Genomic DNA, 24,867 nt, shown 5'->3' with positions numbered 1-24,867 from the left:
CACAGGATCTGTCTTGGAAAATATTGATAGCCAAAACAAACATCCAATCTCCAATTTCCACCACCAGGACGATCTCTGTTAGCACTTGTGGTTTGTGAATGGAGGCAAAACTGCCACTTTGCCCTACTTCCATAAACCTTGCAGCCTAGAATCCGGTAGGAAAAAAGCACTTTGCACCCTGAGACAAACGAAAAGTGAATAAAACTTTGTATATTTTCCTTTAGCCTGGACTACCCCCACCCCAAACCAACTTTATCCCTGACTTTTGCTCCTGTCTGAGGATACGTTATTACTTTTGTGAATCCGCAAAATGTGTACCATAAACTCAGAAACTTTGGAAAGTTTACAGCTTACTCCCTTTAAATTATGCATTTTTATTTAGCAAGCCAGTGCTTCTGAAGTTGTAGTCTCTCACACTTCTTTATTCCTTTGACATGTTTTACATGGTTGCAGGATTTTCCATAATCAAATAATATACATTTGCATAAATTCAGTCCATTTCACACATCTTTTGGGGGGAGGGATCATCTTTCCATGTATGATACCAGTCTTTTCTATTTCACCAAATATAGAAGGTATCAGAGCTTTTCTTAGCCAATTTTAAAACCTATATATCATCAATTTTAGTGGCCTGTATGCTATTACCTTAACACTTTCCATGGCACCACCATGAAGAAATGGAACTCCTGACAGTTAAATTTGTGTGCTTTCTGGTCTTATTCTTTGAACCTTTAAGCAAGATCAAAGAAACACCCATACTTTGAACTGCAAAATGCAACTTCTCAGCTCTTAAAAACTTACCTTATCCTCTATATCCCTTAATACACTCCTCCCAGCCACTCCAGGCAGACTGGATACCTCACTCCCATAGGAACACTTTTTCCAACTCCAAGCTTTTCTTCACAACATCCAACCTCTTCCTTACATTTCAGAGCCCAAATTAATTGGGTCCTTCTTCTCTGAAGCATACCCTGAGTAGCAGCCCATGGTAACATTTTCATTTAAAGATACGAGAATAGCTTTTTCAAGGAGCATTATTATTCATATGCTAATTACCCCTGTGTTATCGTATGTTATTTTTTGCATGTATATTTTAAGTTCACGGAGAAGGGTGATTTCTGCCAACTTTAACACAGAACTTTATTGAAAACACAACATGATTCAAATAGACATCAATAACACTTACTTTGCTTACTTATGATAGCTCAGTTCACTATAAGCTTAAATGGTAAATTCACAATCTAGACACAAACAAGTATCAACAAATGTGCTTTCAGTTTTAATATTCGTTTGGCATCAGAAGTTTGATCCAGCTCATACACAGAGTTTGGCAAAGTCAGTATCAGCATTAAAGTGTACATTACAACATAGAACCAACTTTGAAAACTAAAGCATTATTCAAGGACCCTAACTCAGGAACATAAGGACAATCAGAGGCAAGTGATTAATCATACTCATTTTTTTGTTCTGCCTCAGGGTCATTCTGATCATCTGTTTTGCCTTGCAGTTCCTTAGCAAATTTCTCAACTTCATGGAATGCAGAAATAAATGGCTCAAGACTGAAATCATCATCAGTGAACCACAACGCCTCTTTTTTAATATTGTTACCAATATTCTCAAGCATTGCTAGAACCACCTGAATATTGTCATTTGTCTCTTTCCTGTTAAAAAGGCCCATAAATTCTGACACTGCTTCAGCACTGAGTAGTTCTTTTGTCATGACAGGATTTTCAGACAAATTCAGTAGCATTTTCAGAACATGAAATCTTGTTTTGGTATTGCCCGTGGCTAATAAGGAGAGAAACCCAGATATATACTTGGCAACCAGTGTGTGATAGTCAGTAGTTGTAGTGAGGTGTCTAACCATCTTTATTCCAGATAACTGCTCAGGGGAATCCAACCTATAAGCAAGAGTTTCCTCACACACTTGACATACGTATGTCTGAATCATGTTTAGATTTGGATAAGGTGGAGCCATGTGAATCATATTTTCCAAAAACCTTGTCTTAACTCGGGAGGAGGGATAATTGAGCAAGGTTTCAATAAGTGAGACAACACCTGAATCGCGAATGAAATAACGAGTAAATTGAGAAGCACTCCTCATACCCATTGCAATTTTAGATATTTCATGAATAAAAGGATCTCGAATTTTGTCCATTAATAGAAGGAGTTCTTCAAACTCTTCAGGACCAATTTTAAGCTCACACTGTATGCAGGTGCAGAACCAACTCTCAGGTTCTGCACTCTCCCTGGTCCTAAGATGTTCTCGAATTTCCCTGACTGACCGGTAGGACGGATCATACTGAAATGGGAACTCAGGGTCAGGCTTATCAGGCTGAAGCAAAGATTCCTGCTCTTCCCCTTCTAGGCTCAGTTCCATGTGCTTGGGCTTTCCTCCAAACATTTCAGAGAACAGAAATGCTGCTTCTTTTGAAAATCTAAAGGGGCTTGGGGATGGGAAGCCAACCCTACCCCATGGGCCAGGCTTGAACTGAACAGCAACCTCCTCCCAGCTCTGCGGCCTGCGTAAAGCATCAGGCTCCTGCTCAACTGAACATGTGGACCTGCAAATGGCCCTGTACACAGGGCTAGGATTTGATTCAAAATGGGCCTCATCTCCTGCCCAGAACCAGGACCCCACTATGGCTTCATCCTCCTCAGCTACTGTCCTTGACTCATAGTTGGTTCCATTACCAGTCCTGTTATTGGCCTCATTTTTAGCTCCAAACCAGGACCCAACAACTGCCCCTTCCTCATTTTCTGGCCTGGATTCAGAGGTGGCCACAGTTTCAGTCTCATTAATGGCCTTGTCTCCAGACCACAACCAGGACTCAACAATCATCTCTTCATCATCCTCTGGCTTATATGCACAGCATGTTTCTGCTTCTACATTGATTTCTTTTGCATCCCAGAACCAGGATCCAAAAGTGGTTTCCTCTCCAGACCTTGATGTGGTCTCTTCTATTGCCTGGGGTCCAACGTCTATATTATATTCTTCAGCCCAGAACCAGGACCCAACAATGATTTCCTCCTTTTCAGTGCCATGCTTGGACTCAAAACTATCCCCTGCCTCCAGACTGGCTTCTTCTTCAGCCCAGAACCAGGACTCAACAATGACTTCCTCCTCTTCAGCTTCTGGACTGTATTTGCTGCAAATGTTAGTCTTGTTCCTAATGGCCTCTTCCCTGGCCCAGAACCAAGACCCAACAAAATGTTCCTCTTCAGCTGCCAGCCTGTCCTCTTCTCTAGCCTCTGCTTCTGTTTCAAGCCTGTCTTCCTCCCCAGCCCAGAACCAAGAACCAATAATGTCTTCCTCTTCAGCATCTGGCCTGGATTCTTCTCTATCTGTAGCCTCTATAATGGCTTTATCCCCTTTCCAGAACCAGGACGTGATCATGGTCTCCTCCTTGGTTGGTGCCTTGGCTTCTTCTTCAGTCCTATCATCTATACTGCCCTCTTCCACAGCCCATAACCAGGGCCCTACAGTGGTCTCTGGCCTTGTATATTTTCTGGACCAGAACCATGAATCAACAGTGTCCTGTTCCTCCTCTGGCCTAGACTTCCAGCTGCCTCCATTGGCAGCAAACATACAGGGATCTTCTCCTGACCAGAAGTCAGACTCAGTATTGATCTCTTCAGCAGTTGTCATAAATTTACATTGGGCACCAGTGGCATACTTCATACTGATCTCTTCAGTGGTCCCAAACCAAGATGATATAATACCCTTTTCCTTGTCCTCCAGGCTAGACTTGTTGCTGACTTCAGCCCTCCCACAAGCTTCTACTCCAGCCCAGAACCATGACCGAATAATGGGCTCCTCCTCTTCAGTCTCTGGCATAGTGTCACAATTGACTTCAGCCCCAGAATCCATCTGGGCCTGGTTTCCAGCCCAAAACCAGGACCCAAATATTGTCTCTTCTTCAGCTCCTGGCCTGGCCTCTTCTCTAAACTCAGGTTCTGTATTGATTTCTTCTCCAGCCCAGAACCAGGGACCAATGACCTCTTCTTCCTCAGACCTTGGCCTGGACCCACAGCTGGCCCCAATACCAGCTTCCACACTGGCCTCATCACTGACCCAAAACCAAGACCCAAAAATGGTCTCTTCTTTAGCCTCTGGGTTGGTTTCTTCATTACCCCAGAAGCAGAAACTGGCAGTGACCTTTTCTGTATCATCTGCTGGCACAGATTTGGAAGTGGCATCAGCCTCAGTTTCCACACTGGTCTTTTCCCCAGTTCCAAGCATAGAATTGCCAATAGGCTCCTGCTCAGTCTTTGGTCTGAATTTACCACTGGCCTCAGTCCCCATACTGGCCTCTTCTTCAGTCCAGAACCAACTGCCAACAATGGACTCATCCTCCACTTGAGAACAGGACTTGACAGTGTCCCCACCCACTATGCTGGACTCTTCTGCAGCCCAGAACCAGGCCCCAGTGAGGAACTCTTCCTCTGACCTGGCTTCTCGCTTTGTCCTGGCTCTGGCCTTGATTTTGGCCTCTTCCTTTGCCATTGCTCTGGCCCTGACCTCTTTCTTGGACTTGGGCCTAGACAAGTTATTAGCCTCTTCTCCAGGCCAGAACCAGGACTCTTTTTTGACTATATCCATAGACCCAGAAATGAAATCAATGGAAGCTTCTCGCTTGGCCCTGTGCCTGACCCTGACATCGGCCCCTTTCCTGGCTCTGGGTTTGTACCTGGCCTCCTCTCCAGCCCAGAACCAGGATTTTACATTGTCCTCACATTCAGACCCAGAATTAGATTCAGAGACTTCTTTCTTAGACCTAAACCAGGACCTACTATTGGTCTCTTCCCTGGGCCTAGACCAGACACTGGTCTTTTCTCTGGCCCAGAACCAGGATGTCTTAATAGATTCATCCTCAGAACCAGAACTGGATGCAACATAAAGCTCCCGACTGGTTTTGGGCCTAGACATGGCCTCTTCTTTGGCCATGTGCCTGGACCTAGTACTGGCCTTTACCCTGTCTCTAGGATGAAGCCTTGTACTGACCTCTTCTCTACTCCAGAACCAGGAGCTCAGAGAGGATCTATCCACCCATCTGAAATCACAATTGTGAGAAGTCTCTTTTTTGGATGTAGGCCTGGGATGGCACCAGGACCCCATATTCGTCTCCTCCTCTGACTCAAACAAAGGCTGGATACCTGACTGGGACTTGACCTTGGTGCCAGGAAAGGACTCAGCATCCATACTGACCAGTTCCCTATCCATAGACCAGATCTTAGTTTTAGCAATGGACCCAGACTCAGTACTGATCAGTGACCAGGATACAGCATTGGTTTGGGACACTCCCTCTGTCTTCAGTAGTGCCTCAGCATGAAACTCAGTCTTGGCCCATGAATAGGTTTCATCCATGGACCTTGCCCCAGTGACTGCCTTGGCCTCACTCTTAGGATGTGTCCCAACTACTGCCATGGTCTCAGTTTTGGGCCTTGCTCCAGGCATTACCTGGGCCTGGGTCCTAACCTTGGGTCTGACCACCACTGGGACTTCATTCTCTCTCTCAGCCCCACCCCCAACTTCTTCTCCAGGCTTCTTTTCAGGCTTGGCCTGGATGCCAGGCTCAATCTCAGCCCCAGTCATAGTACAAGTTACAGAGGAGACCTGATTAAATACCACTATCCCAGTCTCAGCCTCTACCACAGATCTGTCACAGTTTTCTATCTTCACACTCTAATCTTTCGATGATTCAGGTGATACAGTTGGAAACAAAAGTTAGAGTCAATCACCAGTCCAGCAGTCAATCAGCCTCCTTCCCAATCCCAGCCTCAGCCAATACTACAGTCAGAGTGAAGAAAAAGCACAACCAAGCTGGGAGAGGATGGATGATTCTTGGGTGGGTGTAGACCTGTTGAGGGTGGTGGTCAGCAGCAATTCCAACACCACCAGAGCTGCCACTGGAAGTCAATCTAGGAAGCGAGAATGACATGGGGCTTTGAGTCTATTCCAACTGTGTCACTCCATGAAGACTCACATAGAGAGACTGGACCTGGAATGCTTGATGGGAGAGTTAGGCTATTAGAAGTCTCTCTATCACCTTCATTTTTCTACAATTTTTATCCCCAAAGCTGCCATATTACTTTGCCTGTTATTAAACAAGTTATGAAGATGGTGGAAAAGTATCTGGGCAATGGAAGAGACTGAGGAGCACCCAGGCCAGACCCTAATCACTCTTGGACCTATGTTGGTCTCCTCTACCCCACCCAAAAGTTGTACCCATTCCCATACCAACCTGCACTGATGTGGCACAATTTCTCGCTCCTTTCCTTGATTCCAGTGGCGTCAAACTCTACAGCAGCCTGCATATCCTGGGTACAAGTAAACATATAGCAGAGAATGGAGCCTGACTGCTAGATAGACAAGCAAGAACCCTGACCCCTGATACAAACATCTCTCTTTCTGTTTAAGGGTCTAATATGTCTAATGTTTTCTGTCTCCTGGTTCCTACACTTAGGTCTTTTCCTCCCATTCATGACTCAATCCACACTTACCCCACTATTCCTAATATCTCCTGCAGGAAATGGGCAAGGGGTTCTGCGGCAATGTGCAAATTTGACAGAGAGTAGGAGAGGTGGAGGAGGCCCTGAAACCACTTGGATCAAAGAACCTGCCATGATAATACTGTGCAGCTGTCTCCTGCATCGCCCCTCTTCACACAAACCTCCAGAGATTTGAACCAGACTCCTCCTCCTTTCTTTCCTTGCAGAAGTGACCAGCCTTAAAGCAGGCCTATGGAAAAACAGATCAAAGGTAAGATGGTCAAGAAATAATGGTAGCAGCTGAGTGCTTGGTGGACAGACAAACAACAAACATAGGAGTACCCAAGTTATCTATCTTTTAACATTTACAGTCCCGTTGGTTGGAATATTTTCTTTTAACTTAAGCCCTATGGATCAGGCTTCTGGATAACTCATCTTCACATCACACACTTCCTCTTAGTCTCTTCTCCAATTCTGAAGATTCACTACTTGGTGTTCACATCCCTTGTGCTATACAACAGAGATTGGGGGAAGGGCGCCCGCATATTCTAGAAAACAGGTTGTGCGGTGGTACTTGTATTTACGACTTCTGTCCCACCCTCACCTCCCAGTCCATCTTTTCCACCCCCAATTTTGGATGGAGGTGAGGGAGGAAGGCCAGGAAGTGTGGAGAAACAAGGTAGAGAGGAGACTTTTAGGAGGTATTCCTGGATGCCTGACCTGCTCTGGTCGCAGTCACCCCATCCCGATTCGGGTGTCCAGTCAATGGCTGCTGCCCACCCTCACCCCCCATCCCCACACAACGTCAGAAATACAGGCCGTTTTCCCGTCCCTAGTTTTTCTCAAGCCTCTCCTCTACAGATGCACGCCGTGGCCTGAAATCGCCAGACCTACCGCGCACACAGGACACCCCGGCATCAAAGAGGCGCCTGTGGGAAGGGACAGCACCCGGCACGCGGGGTCCGACAAACCCCTTTCCAGGATCAGGGACCGGGCGGGCGGCCCCCCGCGCCCGCCCGCTCGGCACCCGGCTCCGACCGCCACCCCCGGCGGCCTCCCCGACGCCCCCACCCCGGCTCCCCTCCGCCATTTCGCCCGCAGCAGCCTCCCCCACAGCCCTCTCCTGGCACAGGCACCGTCGACGGCGGGGCGCGGGAGTCCAGAAAGCCCGCCGGGGAGCGGCCGCGCCGTTCGCCTCCCCAGGATCCGAGGGAAGCCCTGCGGCCAAGACCTCGCGCCCCGGGCCCGGTCCGCGCCGGTCGCCGCCTCCTCAGCGCCAGGGGTCCCCCGGCGCTGCGCACCTCTCTCAGGGACCCGCTCCGACCCGGTTGCCTCCCCCTCGTCAGGCTGCCAGGGTCCGCGGGGCAGGGTGTGAGCCGGTCGTCGCCCCCGAGACACCCCCACTTGCCTTCGCAGGCGCAGGGTCCCGATGGTCGGCCTCCCCCTCCTGTCGCAGCTCCTCACTCGGATTCCCACCGCTCGCCGTGCGGGCAGAACGGCAAAGAGGCGTCCCGCCCCCCGCGCGGCTGCGCCAAACCGGGCAGGGGCCGCGAAGGCTGCGGCACCAACAGCTCGCGGCGAGGGTGTCGGGAAGGGGGCGGAGGGATACGGCACGAATGGGCTCGACGCCCCCTCCCAGGCCCACCGTAGTTCCGACCCAGAAAGGGGCGGGGCCGGGAGGAGTCCCGGCCTCAGGGGCGGGGCCACGCCGGCCCTCCACCGCCCCCCGTCGGGCGACCACCCTCCCCGCCCCGTACACTTCTGGCACCGCAGCGTGTGGGGCCGGCGGGCGGTGGGGGCCGGGGTTGGGAGGGTAGGGAGGGGCCGCGCTGGAGGGAGCAGCGGATGGATACAGATCGTCCCGGGGGGAGGGTGTGTGTGTGTGTGTGTGTGTGTGTGTGTGTGTGTGTACAGGACTGCTCGGAGTCCGCCCCCCTACCTTCCCCCATCGCGCCCGCCATCCTCCCTGGGCGCCAGTGGCAGAGGAGCTGTGAGGACGGCCCTCCCTGGGTCTGCTTTCCACCTTCTGGGTCTGCTTTCCACCTTCTGGGGCCGCGGGCGGGAGGAAGGTGGGAGGCGGCGCCCGTGGAGGCCGAGCCACTGCCCCTCTTCTAAAGGGAAGGCAGCCCTAGATAGGCCTCTGGCCTGAGGAAACAAACCACCTGTCTGCGCCAGTGTCGTCATCCTCTCTGCCACACTGCCATTTTCTCAGTCGCAGTGGTAGCACGGTAGCACACTTTGCCATTTCGCCGCCCCCGCAGTTGCCCAGGAAAGAGGGCCTTTCTCTCTCAGGACCCGCACCGGCTCAGACAGTCCTCCCTGTCTCTCATCCCATAGCCACGTGTCAGGCACCAGGTAGGGCCGGTCCTGGCTTCTCTCCCCGGGTTCTGTCAGGTCTTCTCTTGCAGTTGCCTCCAAGCGCTCATCATCTTTGGCAGGGTGGGAATGTGGCAGGGATTAGAACCAACTGGGATCTCACACACTTGCCATACACACCAGTCTACTTTCCCCAGCCATTCTTTGGAGAAGGCCCCACCAGGCACCCACTTCCCCAAGACAGAAACCTGCTGACCCTTGAATCCTCTGATTCCTGCACTCCTGTATCCTTCCTGTAGTCTCCAGCCCCTCCTTTCTGTGCTCTATGGGGCAAACAGCAACCCTGGTTAAGCACACCTGTGGTTGAGCACAAACCTGCTGGCACTGTTGCCCGTTTTAAAACCCACCTAAATGGCACGCTCGCTGTGGTAAGCTGAATAAAGGTCCCCCAAAGATGTTCACGTCCTGTTCTCCAGAACCTGTAAATATGTGATGTTACATGGCAAAGGAGAATTAAGGTTGCAGATGGAATTAAGATTGCCAATCAGCTGAATGTAAAGTAAGATTACACTGCTGTATCTTGGCCAATGCCATGGCAAGGCTACTTTAAATGTGGAAGAGGCAGGCAGAAGAGTCAGTGTCACAGTGAAGTTGCATGAGAAAGACGCCACAAGTGGACGGGATATCACTAGTTTTGAAGATGGAAGGAAGCCAGAGGCCAAGGACTGCAGGCAGACCCAGAAGTTGGAAAAGGCAAGGAGACAGATTCTTCCTAGAACCCCTTGGAAGAATGAAGTCCTCCTATCACCTTTATTTCAGACCAGAGAGACCCTTTTCCTATTTCCAACCTTCAGGACTGTAAGATAATATTTTATTGTTTTTGTTTTTTTAAGCCAGCAAGATTGTGGTAATTTGTTACAGCAGCAGTGGGAACCGAATTCACTCACCATCCTGATAAAGTCCATTCCCCTTCACTTTCTTGAATTGGGCTTCAGCCCCTGGGAGGATCAATTTGGGCGCTCATCTCTCACCACTATAACCACCCTCTTAAGCGCCTTCTCTCTTTTCTAAAGAAGAGAGATTTTGCAATCATCTTTGAGGTTCGTCTTGGAGAAAGTCCCTATTTACTGAATATCATGGATGCTTACCAGGATGAAAAGGGAACCTTATTCTTACCATGGATTTTCATATCAGCTTTTGTTATTAGATATTTATTATAACTGTACAATATGTAGGTGATAGAGAAAAAATCTAGAGATGATTCTATACTATATCTAGAGACAACAGATGTCAGTTTTCAGAGGAAAGTCTTTCACTGTGCTCTTTCAATGGCCTCAGCTGAACTGTGGATTTTCTTTGTTCCAAAGTATACTCTCTTGGGTGAATGCCAGGGTGGAAGAAGGGAGTCTGAGCTCTTCTGGGATCTGTGCGTGTGCATGAATCTCTTTGCCTCTCTGAACTGTTCCTTCCCCTTCTGAAAGTGTCTGGTGCCTTTTATTCATTCAACAAATATATATGAGTATCTGCTTTGCCCTAGGCACTGGAGATGCAGTAGGAAAAAAAACACTGGAAAGAAATCTCTGTTCTCTTGAGTTTACATTTACTTGTGTTTTCTATTTTATTTAGCTTTCTATCCTAAAAGTTTATGGTCATACCAATGCAAGCTTCTCTGGTAATTTCCAGGTGCTGGGATATTGATCCCAAAATATTTACTGGCAGGGGAGTGGATCTACCAAAACTGACTGATTTTACTGTGAGACTTTGAAATATCTTTTGGACAATTTGTTCTAAATTCATTTACAGAAGACACTATTGCTGTTAACATTTATTGAACTGAGCAAAGTCCTATTTTAAACTTTTTATGTGTTAGCTCTTTATGTGTATCTATCAGATAGATTAAGTGTCATCTTTAAAATCAGAGAGCAAAGAAAAGATTTAAACAAGATGCTGGTCTATGTCTGTCTGTTAAGTAATATTATATTTACTTCCTTTTAAAATGGATTCTCGTGTGATTGCAACAGCCACAGTTTCACTCTCCAGTGTCTCCACTAGCACCTGTGTAACCCTGACTAGCCTCTGAAATATAAATTTCTGTAGTGTAAGTGCTGGGCATTATGCTTTTTGATTTCAGTTTAAGTGCCTGACATTAAGCTTTTGTTTGCCAAGGCATCCATTTCAAAAGAAAACCAGCTTGAATAATCATATTATGGGCTGTAAGACATAGCTACCAGCAAAAGGACCTGAGAAGGAACTAGGCCGCTCCCACTCATTAAGTTCCCTCTTTCAGAAAGCCTTGGTTAACCTAGACAACTGAGTCCTTGAGAGATCCTGCCTTTTCCTTCCTGAGACTACTATCTGCTCTTGTGCTTTAAATTAGCCAATAAAGACAAATCCTGACAAATCCTAGGCTCTCTACACTGGGACCCTAATAAAAGCAGAGCCCCAGCTTCATGTTCTCTCTGTCTCTCTCTTCCCCCAAAATAATTCGCCCACCAGTAAGCCTGGGATACAGAAGCAGCTGTGCTGCTGCACTATACCCACCCCACCTCCCACATACATGCACATGAACTTTCACACTAGCATATCCCTCGCCTGTGCAGCTTGAGTGATCTACTCTTGTCTCTCTCAGTCATTGTGGTCATGGACCTAGTTTTCCCCATTTAGCTTAATTTACCTTTCTTCTGTCCTTCATGTGCCTCAGGCAAACTTTCCCTCTGGGATCTCCCTTTTGTTCAAGGTTGATCCAAACCCTATGTATTCTTAGAATATATCCATTCTCATATTCCTGAGTTTCAGGAGCTTTACACAGGAACTCAAGTCCCTTGCAGGTGGGACCAACCAGGCTGGGTTGCATTCTTGTAAACTATGAAACTGGATCAATAGATGTCTACTGGGCTTCCCTGGTGGCGCAGTGGTTGAGAATCTGCCTGCCAATGCAGGGGACACGGGTTCAAGCCCTGGTCTGGGAAGGTCCCACATGCCGCGGAGCAACTGGGCCTGTGAGCCACAACTACTGAGCCTGTGCGTCTGGAGCCTGTGCTCCGCAACAAGAGAGGCCGCGATAGTGAGAGGCCCATGCACCGCGATGAAGAGTGGCCCCCGCTTGCCGCAACTAGAGAAAGCCCTCGCACAGAAACGAAGACCCAACACAGCCAAAAAAAAAAAATTAATCAAAAAAATGTGCAAAAAAAAATAGATGTCTACCTTCAGTAGAGACTGAAGAACCTCTAGGAAAGATCTAAACTGTGTCTACTACTTGAGACAAAGCACATCTAAAGAACTTGTGGGGAGGCCTGACCCAAGAATATTTTCAGGTTATATTTGGAGTGGGTTCTTCTTTAAGAGAATTTATGCTGAAGGAAAACAGAGCCAGGCACAATGACCTCAGCCCAGGAACAATGCCTTTTCATTAGGGGAGTATAGCTATTCTAATGGCAGCACTGGGATTAGGACTCCTATTTTTGCCTCTTCTAACATAGGCCTTCAACTGTATGTCTGTTACAACAAAGGCAGGTTCATAAGTTGTCCTGAAAAGCACAGTTTGCAAAGAAATTATATTCTGGGGTGCAGATCCCACTTATAAAGTATAACCTAAAGAGAGGAAAACGTCCTCCTCTCCAACATGGCTTTAAAATTTAGAGTAGTACTCAACTCTAACATGATGAGGACTCTGGGTATGGGTAGTGGTTGGACAAATTAGAGGGAGCAATTGGAGGGACTTAAGTGCTTCACAGTAAAGCTTACTGTGGCAACCACACATGGAAAAATGGTGTGAAAACCATCAAAATTCAGGACATGGGAAATACCCCTTGCAGATTTCTAGAACTAAAGGGGCTGGTGAGGTGAGTTCATGGTTATTAACTTTGCAGGGAGAAGAAATCCTGAATTTCCACAATGCCAGCGAATATTGGCAGTTAATTGAATGTTAAAGTAACTTTTCAAAACAGAAAAAATATGCGATGGGGCATCACCGTAGTCTGCGTCTAGCCAGCAAAATGGGAAAAAAAGAGTAGAGGTAGTCCACCTGCTTCTTAAAATCCATGGTAAAGAAATGCCTACATCATTTACACTTACATTTCATTGATTGGAATTCAATCACCATTTGTTGAAAATCCCATCCATTCACAAGCTGTGCTGGGACAACTAGATATCCACATGCAAAAGAATAAAATTGTCTCAGCAAACTAGGAATAGAATAGAACTTCCTTGACTTGATAAAGAACATATACAGAAACACCACAGCTAACACCATACATAATGGTTAGGAACTAGCTTTACCATTAAGATCAAGAAAAGTCAAGGATGCCCCCTCTCACCACTCCTTTTCAAAACTGTACTGGAATTCCTAGCTAATGCATTAAGACCAGAAAAGGATATAAAAGGAATACAGATTGGGAAGAAGAAATAAAACTGCCTTTGTTTGCAGATGATGTGTTTGTCTATGTAGAAAATCTAAAAGAATATCCAAAAAGATTGGAACTAATAAGCAACTCCAGTAAGGTTAGAGGATAAGGTTAATATAAAAAAAGGCAATTGCTTTTCTATATACCAGCAACGAACAAGTGAAGTTTGAAATTAATAACACAGTACCTTTTATATTAGCACCCTCAAAAATGAAGTACATAGGTATAAATCTAACAAATATGTACAAGATCTATATGAGGAAAATTACAAAACTCTGATTAATGAAATCATACAAGAATTAAATAAATGGAGAGATAGTCCATGTTCATGGATAGGAAGACTCAATATTGTCAAGACTAGTTCTTCCTAACCAGCTCTTCCTAAACCAAAGCATAGCAAGTTATTTTGTGAATACTGACAGATACCAAAGTTTATATGAAGAGGCAAAAGACCCAGAATAGACAACTCAGTATTGAAGGAGAAGAACAGAGTCAGAGGACTGATATCACTTGACTTCAAGACTTACTATAAAGTTACAGTAATCAAGATGATGTGATATTGGTGAAAGAATGGACAAACAGATCAATGGAACATCATCAGAACAGAACAGAGAGTCCAGAAATATACCAACATAAACATAATCAACTGATCTTTGACAAAGGGTCAAAGACAACACAATGGAGCAAAGACAGTCTTTTCAACAAATGGTGCTGGAGTAAATGAACATCCGCATGCAGAAAACTGAATCTAGACACAGACCTTACATCCTTCACAAAAATCAACAGAAAATGGATGATAGACCTAAATATGAAATGCGAAACTATAAAACTCCTAGAAGATAACATAGGAGAAAACCTTGATGATGTTCAGTATGATGATGTCTTTTTAAAACAGCTTTATTGAGATATAATTGATATATTAAAAACAATATATTTAATGTATACAATTTGGTTAGTTTGGACATAAGTATACACTCATGAAACCATCATCACCATCAAGATAATAGACATATCTATCACCTCTAATTTTCTTTGTGCCCATTTGTTGTTGTTGTAAGAACACATGAGATCTACCTTCTTAACAAAATTTTAAGTGCACAACACAGTATTGTGAACTATAGGCACTATGTTGTACAGCAGATCTCTAAAACTTATTCATCTTGCATAACTGAAACTTCATACCCATTCAACAACACCCTATTTCCTCTCCCCCAATCCCTGGTAACCACCATTCTCTCTTCACTATGAGTTTCACTATTTTAAATACCATGTATATGTGGAATCATGTAGTGTTTGTCCTTCTATGACTGCCTTATTTCACTTAGCATAATGTTCTACAGGTTCATGTTGTCACAAATGGTAGGATTTCCTTCTTTTTTTTAAAAATTTATTTATTTTTATTTATTTATGGCTGTGTTGGGTCTTTGTTTCTGTGCGAGGGCTTTCTCTAGTTGTGGCAAGTGGGGGCCACTCTTCTTCATTGCGGTGCGTGGGCCTCTCTTGTTGTGGAGCACAGGCTCCAGACGCGCAGGCTCAGTAGTTGTGGCTCACGGGCCCAGTTGCTCCGTGGCATGTGGGATCTTCCCAGACCAGGGCTCGAACCCGTGTCCCCTGCACTGGCAGGCAGATTCTCAACCACTGCGCCACCAGGGAAGCCCTCCTTCTTTTTTAAGGCTGAATAATATTCAATTCTGTTTATATACCACATTTTCTTTATCCATTCATTTATCAATGAACATTTGGGTTCTTTCCATATCTTGGCTGTTGTGAATAATGCTGCAAATGAACAAGGGAGAGCAGAAATCCCTTTGAGATCCTAATTTCCATTATTTTGAATTTACACTCAGAAATGGAATTGCTGGATCACATGGCAATTCTATTTTTGTTTTTTAATAAGTGCTTTTATTTTATTTTTTTTTAAACATCTTTATTGGAGTATAACTGCTTTACAATGGTGTGTTAGTTTCTGCTTTATAACAGAGTGAATCAGTTATATATATACATATGTTCCCATATCTCCTCCCTCCTGCATCTCCCTCCCTCCCACCCTCCCTATCCCACCCCCCTAGGTGGTCACAAAGCACCGAGCTGATCTCCCTGTGCTATGCGGCTGCTTCCCACTAGCTATCTATTTTACGTTTGGTAGTGTATATATGTGCATGCCACTCTCTCACTTTGTCACAGCCTACCCCTCCCCCTCCCCATATCCTCAAGTCCATTCTCTAGTAGGTCTGTGTCTTTATTCCCATCTTACCACTAGGTTCTTCATGACCTTTTTTTTTTTTTCCTGAGATTCCATATATGTGTTAGCATACTGTATTTGTTTTTCTCTTTCTGACTTACATCACTCTGTATGACAGACTCTAACTCCATCCACCTCACTACAAATAACTCAATTTCGTTTCTTTTCATGGCTGAGTAATACTCCATTGTATATATGTGCCACATCTTCTTTACCCATTCATCCGATGATGGACACTTAGGTTGCTTCCATGTCCTGGCTATTGTAAATAGAGCTGCAATGAATATTTTGGTACATGACTCTTTTTTTTTAAATTTATTTATTTTTTGGCTGCGTTGGGTCTTCGTTTCTGTGCAAGGGCTTTCTCTAGTTGCGGCAAGCAGGGGCCACTCTTCATCGCGGTGCGCGGGCCTCTCACTATCGCGGCCTCTCTTGTTGCGGAGCACAGGCTCCACACACGCAGGCTCAGGAGTTGTGGCTCACGGGCCTAGTTGCTCCGCGGCATGTGGGATCTTCCCAGACCAGGGCTCGAACCCGTGTCCGCTGCATTAGCAGGCAGATTCTCAACCACTGTGCCACCAGGGAAGCCCCAGATGACTCTTTCTGAATTATGGTTTTCTCAGGATATATGCCCAGTAGTGGGATTGCTGGGTAGTATGGTAGTTCTATTTCTAGTATTTTAAGGAACCTCCATACTGTTCTCCATAGTGGCTGTATCAATTTACATTCCCACCAACAGTGCAAGAGTGTTCCCTTTTCTCCACACCCTCTCCAGCATTTATTGTTTGCAAATTTTCTGATGATGGCCATTCTGACCGTTGTGAGGTGATACCTGAATGTAGTTTTGATTTGCATTTCTCTAATGATTAGTGATTTTGAGCATTCTTTCATGTGTTTGTTGGCAATCTGTATATCTTCTTTGGAGAAATGTCTATTTAGGTCTTCTGCCCATTGTTGGATTGTGTTGTTTGTTTTTTGTTATTGACCTGCATGAGCTGCTTGTAAATGTTGGAGATTAATCCTTTGTCAGTTGCTTCATTTGCAAATATTTTCTCCCATTCTGAGGGTTGTCTTTTGGTCTTGTTTATGGTTTCCTTTGCTGTGCAAAAGCTTTGAAGTTTCATTAGGTCCCATTTGTTTATTTTTGTTTTTATTTCCATTTCTCTAGGAGCTGGGTCAAAAAGGATCTTGCTGTGATTTATGTCATAGAGTGTTCTGCCTATGTTTTCCTCTAAGAGATTGATAGTGTCTGGCCTTACATTTAGGTCTTTACTCCATTTTGAGTTTATTTTTGTGTATGGTGTTAGGCAGTGTCCTAATTTCATACTTTTACATGTACCTGTCCAGTTTTTGCAGCACCACTTATTGAAGAGGCTGTCTTTCCTCCACTGTATATGCTTGCCTCCTTTATCAAAGATAAGGTAACCATATGTGCGTGGGTTTATCTCTGGGCTTTCTATCCTGTTCCACTGACCTATTTTTCTGTTTTTGTGCCAGTACCATACTGTCTTGATTACTGTAGCTTTGTAGTATAGTCTGAAGTCAGGGAGCCTGATTCCTCCAGCTCCATTTTTCGTTCTCAAGATTGCTTTGGCTATTCGGGGTCTTTTGTGTTTCCCTACAAATTGTGAAATTTTTTGTTCTAGTTCTGTGAAAAATGCCAGTGGTACTTTGATAGGGATTGCATTGAATCTGTAGATTGCTTTGGGTAGTATAGTCATTTTCACAATGTTAATTCTTCCAATCCAAGAACATGGTATATCTCTCCATCTATTTGTATCATCTTTAATTTCTTTCATCAGTGTCTTAAAATTTTCTGCATACAGGTCTTTTGTCTCCTTAGGTAGGTTTATTCCTAGATATTTTATTCTTTTTGTTGCAATGGTAAATGGGAGTGTTTTCTTAATTTCACTTTCAGATTTTTCATCATTAGTCTATAGGAATGCAAGAGATTTCTGTGCATTAATTTTGTATCCTGCTACTTTACCAAATTCATTGATTAGCTCTAGTAGTTTTCTGGTAGCATCTTTAGGATTCTCTATGTATAGTATCATGTCATCTGCAAACAGTGGCAGCTTTACTTCTTCTTTTCTGATTTGGATTCCTTTTATTTCTTTTTCTTGTCTGATTGCTGTGGCTAAAACTTCCAAAACTATGTTGAATAATAGTGGTGAGAGTGGGCAACCTTGTCTTGTTCCTGATCTTAGTGGAAATGGTTTCAGTTTTTCACCATTGAGGACGATGTTGGCTGTGGGTTTGTCATATATGGCCTTTATTATGTTGCAGAAAGTTCCCTCTATGCCTACTTTCTGCAGGGCTTTTATCATAAATGGGTGTTGAATTTTGTCAAAAGCTTTCTCTGCATCTACTGAGATGATCATATGGGTTTTCTCCTTCAATTTGTTAATATGGTGTATCACATTGATTGATTTGCGTATACTGAAGAATCCTTGCATTCCTGGAATAAACCCCACTTGATCATGGTGTATGATCCTTTTAATGTGCTGTTGGATTCTGTTTGCTAGTATTTTGTTGAGGATTTTTGCATCTATGTTTATCAGTGATATTGCCCTGGAAGAAATGGACAAATTCTTAGAAATGCACAACCTGCCCAGACTGAACCAGGAAGAAATAGAAAATATGAACAGGCCAATCACAACCACTGAAATTGAAACTGTGATTAAAAATCTTCCAACAAACAAAAGCCCAGGACCAGATGGCTTCACAGGCAAATTCTATCCAACATTTAGAGAAGAGCTAACACCTATCCTTCTCAAACTCTTCCAAAATATTGCAGAGGGAGGAACACTCTCCAACTCATTCTACGAGGCCAGCATCACCCTGATATTTTTGTTTTTTTGAGGGGCTTCCATACTCTACCCTATAGTGGCTGCACCATTTGACATTCCTAGAGCAGTGTCTAAGGGTTCCAATTTCTCCAAATCCTTGCTAACACTTGTGATCTTTTGTTTTTCTGATAATAGCCATCCTAACAGGTGTGAGGGGATATCTCATTTTGGTTTTGATTTGCATTTCCCTGATGATTAGTGATGTTGAGCACCTTCTTATATACCTGGTTGCCATTTGTATGTCTTCTTTGGAGAAATGTCTATTCAAGTCCTTTGCCTGTTTTTTCTTTTTTTGGCTATGAAGTTGTAGGAGTTCGTTACATATTTTAGGTATTAGTCCCTTAGATATATGGTTTGCAAATATGTTCTCCCATTCTGTAGTCTTCCTTTTCATGCTGTTGATTATTTCCTTTGTTGTGCACAACGTTTTAGTTTGATATGGTCTCATTTGTCTATTTTTGCTTTCGTTGTCAGTGGCTTTGGTGCTATATCCAAGAAATCACTTCCAAGACCAACATCAAGACTTTCACCTATGTTGTTTTCTTTTTTTTTTTTTTTTACTGAGGTATAGTTGATTTACAATACTATATGTTTCAGGTGTACAACACAGTGTTTCACAATTTTTAAAGATTATACTCCATTTATAGCTATAATAAAATATTGGCTATATTCCCTGTGCTGTACAATATATCCTTGAAGCTTATTTATTTTACACATAGTAGTTGGTACCTCTTAATCTCTTACCCCTATCTTGTCCCTCCCCACATCCCTCTCCCCACTGGCAACCAGTAGTTTGTTCTCTATATCTGTGAGTCTGGTTCTTTTTTGTTATATTCACTAGTTTGTTTTATTTTTTAGATTCCACATATAAGTAATAACATACAGTATTTGCCTTTCTCTGTCTGACTTATTTCACTAAGCATAATACCCTCCAAGTCCAATCATGTTGTTGCAAAAGGCAAAATTTCATTCTTTTTTATGGCTGAGTAGTATTCCATTGTATATATATATACCACATCTTTTTTTAAATTTTATTTTATTGAAGTATAGTTGATTTACAGTGTTGTGTTAATTTCTGCTGTACAGCAAAGTTATCCAGTTATACATATATATACATTCTTTTTTATATTCTTTTCCATTATGGTTTATCACAGGATATTGAATATAGTTCCCTGTGCTCTACAGTAGGACCTTGTTGTTTATCCATTCTGTATATAATAGTTTGCATCTGCTAATCCCAAACCCCCAACCCATCCCTCCCCCACCCCTGCCTCCCTCTTGGCAATCACAAGTCTGATCTCTATGTCTGTGCGTCTGTTTCTGTTTCGTAGGTAAGTCCATTTGTACAACATCTTCGTTATCCATTCATCTGTTGATAGGCACTTGGGTTGCTTCCATGTCTTGGCTACTGTAAACAGTGCTGTGGTGAACACTGGGGTGCATGTATCTTTCATATTAGAGTTTTTGTTTTTTCCGGATATATACTCAAGAGTGGAATTGCTGGGTCTATGGTAGTTCTATTTTTAGTTTTTTGAGAAACCTCCACACTGTTTTCCATAGTGATTGCACCAATTTATATTCTCACCAACAGTGTATTATGGTTTCCTTTTCTCCACTCTTTGCTACCATTTGCTATTTGTGGTCTTTCTGATGAGGTATGAGGTGATATCTCATTGTGGTTTTGATTTGCATTTCTCTGATGATTAGAGACATTGAGCATCTTTGATGATGATGAGCAATGTTGATTAGTGCCTGTTGGCCATCTATATGACTTCTTTGGAAAAATGTCTATTCAGGTCTTCTGCCCATTTTTTAATTGGGTTGTTTGTCTTTTTGATACTGAGTTGTATGAGCTATCTATATACTTTGGATATTAACCCCTTTATTGGTCATATCATTTGCAAATATTTTCTCCCATTCAGTAGGTTGTTGTTTAGTTTTGTCATCCTCTATGCTTTTATCTAACAGTTTTAGTTTCAGGTCACATGTTTAAGACTATAATACATTTTGAGTTGATTTTTGTAGATGTTAGGACTCTAACATATCTTTTGGGGGAACACAATTCAACTCATAACAAATGATTAAAGTTTTTGGAAATAGTGGTGATGGATATACAACACTATGAATGCAACTGATGCCACTTAATTATCCACTTAAAATAGTTAAAATGGGTACATATATACAAAATGCAATATTACTCAGCCATAAAAAAGAACAAAATAATGCCATCTGCAGCAACATGGATGGACCTAGAGATTATCATACTGAGTGAAGTCAGACACAAAGACATATATCATATGCTATCACTTATATGTGAAATCTAAAAAAAGGGGGTGTAAATGAACTTATTTACAAAACAGAAATAGAGTCACAAATGTAGAAAACAAACTTATGGTTTCCAGGGGATAAGGGGGAAGGATAAATTGGGAGATTGGGATTGACATATACACACTACTATATATAAAATAAATAACCAATAAGAACCTGCTGTACAGCAAAGGGAACTCTACTCAATACTCTGTAATGGCCTATATGGGAAAATAATCTAAAAAAAAAAGAGTGGATATATGTATATGTATAACTGATTCACTTTGGTATACATCTGAAACTAACACAACATTGTAAATCAACTATGCTCCAATAAAAATTAAAAAAAAATTTAATATAGTTAATTAAAATGGCAAATCTTATGTCATATATATTTAAAAAAAAGACATCATACCTTCTCTTCTCTCCTCAAACCCCAATTACCTCCTACCTATTCCTCAGTCTCAGATGATAACCTTGCTTCTTATTTCATTGAAAAAATAAAAGGAGTTTGAAGAGAACTTCCACAAACTCCTACTGCCATATCTACTTGCATCTGTGCCCATAAATTCTGCCTTTTCTGATGTTCTCTGAATGAATGTCCATGCTGCTATCTAAAGCTTGCCTGTCCATTTGTCCATTGGATGATATCCCAACTCTCCTACTCAAGGTCATTGTTCCAAAATTTTCTTCTCTCTTTTATCCTAAAAATTTCCCTCTCTCGTGGAATATTCCCATCAATATTCAAACATACTGTACTATCTCCTATCTTAAAAACAAAATTTTCTCTTTACCCCATATCATTCAATAGCTATTACCCCATTTCTCAGATTCCTTTTGCTACACAATTCCTTACAACTGTGGTCTTCAGTTACCATATCAATGCTGTCTCCTCCTTTTCTCTTGAAACCTTGCTAATCTTTCATCTCCAACATCCAATGAAGTTTCACTGATCCACTGAAATTGCTCTTGTCAAAATTGCTGATGATGTCCATGTTGGTAAATCCAATAATCAGTTCTCAATCCTCATCTTGACCTACCATCCTAGTGACCATACAATTTATCATTCAAATTGCAACATTTCTGAGAGTGAAAAAGGATTTTGTTAACAATTATTTCTGTACAACAGACATAAACTGGGACTTTCCTGGGAAAATAGGAATATTCTGTCACCTTACCTATCAGCAGTGTTAGGCAGGGTTGAAAACTTCCTTCTTGAAACATCTTGACTTAGCTTTCAGGATACCATACTCTCCTGGTTTTTCTCCTACTTTACTGGCTACTCCTGACTGCACATTCTTAGTTTTCTTTTTTCGATTTTGCTTTTACTAGTTCATTATCATCTCCTATATCTCAATATTGAAATGCCCCAGAGCTCAATCCTTGGACTTCTTCCCTTGCTACTTACATTATCTATATTCCTTAGTGATCTCATCCAGTTTCATGGCTTTAAATACCATCTGTACCTTGATGACTCTCAAATTTCTATCTCTAATCTAGAACTCTTTCAACATTCCGAGACACATATATCCAAGTGCCTACTTTTCATCTCCATGTATACATATAAAAGGCATCTCAAACTCAACATGTCCTAACCTGAGCTCATGACCTTCCCCCTAAAACCTGCTCTTCCCAGTCTTCATTCATCTCAGTAAATGACAGCTTTATTCACTCAGTTGCTCAGCATCAGAATCATCATTGATTCCTCTCTCTTACTTTGCATTCAATCCATGCATAATATCCATTGGATTTACCGCTAAAATATATGCCAAAGCTGGACACTTAATACCATTTCCACAGCTAACACCTTAGTCCAAGCCACTATCATCTCTGACCTAGACCACTGCAATTACTTCCTAGCTTCCAATTGGTCTCCCTGTTTCCATTCTTGTTTCCCTAGGGTCCATTCTTTACACAGCAGACAGGATTATCCCTTAAAAACATAAGTTGTATCACACTGCTCCCCTTGTCAAAATCCTCTAATGGCTTCCCATAACACTTAGAATAATACCTAAATTTCTTTCCATGGCCTACAGTATCTCACAAGATCTGGCCCCTGGCTACCACTTTACACTTCTCTCCAACCACTCTCTCTTTGCTTACATTTGAGCCACACTGGCCTCCTTGCTGTTTCTTGAATAAGCTAATCACATCTCTACCCAAGGAGCTCTACATTTGTTGTTCCCACTGCCTAGAATACTTCTTCCGCAGATAGCTTCATGCTCCATTCCCTCAGTTCTTTCATGTATTTACTCACAGAGAACTTCTCTATCTCATCCAAAATAGTATCCTCCCTTCCAGTATCCTCTATCCTCATACCCTGTTCTACTTTTCTCCATAGCATTTATCACTACTTAATATTACATTACATATTTTATATATTTACTTTATTATGTTTCCCTTCATCCCTAAATGTAAGCTCTATGAGGATGACACTTTATTTTTTTCTATGCTATATTCCCAGGACCTAGGAACAGTTCCTGGCACATAATGGATTGCTTAATAAATACCTGTTGAATATATAAATGCCTCCAGAACACTGGGGTGTCTTTTCTGTTGATTATATAAATCATATCAGTTTACACTATGATTTTAAATCTGAGAGTTATTACACTTTTACGTGCTTCTATCACTGACCAAACTAAGAAGCACCCCATTAAAAATCTTTAGACTAATTAGTTTGTTGGAGATAATATTTTTTGTTGGTAATGGTGAAAGTACCCCACCCAGTGTTTTTTTATTCTGCCATCTAAAGCAGATAGAAAGTTAATGTATACACACTACCACACTGGAATTGGATATAATACTGAAAAAGGGCTATTGGTTTGCTAGGATTTATAAAATTTGGAATTTTAAAGAAATGTCCACAAAATTCTATATATTAACCATAAACATGGGTCTTCTGTTTTCCCAAACTGATGTAAGATGCCAAGCCAATAAATAAAAGTTTGAGGATGTATTAATTTGCTGGGGCTGCCATAACAAAATATCACAGACTGGGTGGCTTAAACAGAAATTTATTTTCTCACAGGTATGTAGGCTAGAGGTCCAAGATCAAGGTGTCAGCAGGTTTGGTTTCTCCTGAGGCCTTTCCCCTTGGATTTCAGATGGTCACCTTCTTGCTGTGTCCTCATGTGGTCTTTCCTCTGTGCACATGCATGTCTGATGTCTCCCTGTGTGTTCAAATTTCCACTTCTTATAAGGACACCAGTCTAATGGCCTCATTTTAACTTGATCACCTCTTTAAATGCCCTGTCTCCAAATATAATCACATTCTGAGGTATAAGAGGTTAGGATTTTAACATATGAATTTGGGGAAAGGGGAACAATTTAGCCCATAACAGAGGGTTATCATGATAAAGAGAAAGTTAAAATGAACCCTTATCATATGTACAGGAAGTCCACCACAGAACAGGTTTCCAAGTTGTTTAGTTCATTGTGAGGTGAAATGTACAGAATGGTAAAATTCCACAACTCCACTTTGGAAAGGAAACCTGGGGAGTTTGACATCATTTGTTTGCACTTTATTATAATACACCCTTGTGTGAACTCATGGGTGATGACTCGATGGATGTCTGTCAAATATGTCCATATAATACTAAAAACTCAAAATATATGAATAGCCTGTTTTACCACAGTATCTACCCATCTGGAACTTGCTTTACTGTTTCTGTGACCACTGCCTTTACTGTAAGTTGTATGGTAGACTGAATAATGCCCCTCCCCTCCAGAGATGTCAATATCTTGATCCCTGGAACTTGTCAGTATGTTACCTTACATGCTAATGTAAATAAGTTAAGGATTTTGAAATGGGAAGATTATCCTGGATTATGAAGATGGGCAAATGTAAGTACAGGATCCTTAAAAGAGGGAAGCAAAAAGGTCAAAGACAGAAGGAAGAGATGGGACAATGGAATCAAAGTTTGGAATGATGCAAGGAAAGGACCATGAACCAAGGAATGTAGGCAGACTCTAGAGGCTCAAAAAAGACAAGGCAATGGATTCACCCTTCACAGCCTCCAGAAGGAATCAGCCTTGCCAATATCTTCATATATCCCAGTGAGACTAATTTTGGACTTTTGACCTCCAGAACACTAAAATAATAAATTCATGTTGTCTTAAGCAACCATATTTGTAGTAATTTGTCACAGGACCAATAGGAAACTAAGAAAAGTGGTCTCTGATTTTAAGCAGTAGAGAGATATACTAGAACTCTTCTTTAGGGAATTACCTAGGTGAATTGTTGAGAATATTGATA

The 24,867-nt window shown here is 42.6% G+C and overlaps 1 protein-coding gene across 5 annotated transcripts in view; it reads right to left on the bottom strand.

Moving 5' to 3' along the window:
* Positions 1-1,061: 1,061 nt before the first annotated feature.
* GPRASP1 (G protein-coupled receptor associated sorting protein 1) overlaps positions 1,062-24,867 on the bottom strand; it is a 56,385-nt gene continuing 32,579 nt past the window's right edge. For all 5 annotated transcript variants that reach the window (XM_059911951.1, XM_059911949.1, XM_059911952.1 and 2 more), the window contains 3 exons: positions 6,675-6,742; positions 6,246-6,321; positions 1,062-5,922 (listed from right to left, as the gene is read on the bottom strand). In XM_059911951.1, coding sequence (XP_059767934.1) covers positions 1,445-5,596 — 4,152 coding nt within the window. In that variant the 5' untranslated portion in view covers positions 5,597-5,922; positions 6,246-6,321; positions 6,675-6,742 and the 3' untranslated portion in view covers positions 1,062-1,444. The remainder of the gene's footprint in view (positions 5,923-6,245; positions 6,322-6,674; positions 6,743-24,867) is intronic.

Source organism: Balaenoptera ricei, chromosome X, assembly GCF_028023285.1.
Source record: "Balaenoptera ricei isolate mBalRic1 chromosome X, mBalRic1.hap2, whole genome shotgun sequence".
Taxonomy (NCBI): domain Eukaryota; kingdom Metazoa; phylum Chordata; class Mammalia; order Artiodactyla; family Balaenopteridae; genus Balaenoptera; species Balaenoptera ricei.
The sequence above is the reverse complement of the archived record's forward strand: the minus strand, read 5'-3'. Positions and strand labels throughout refer to the sequence as shown.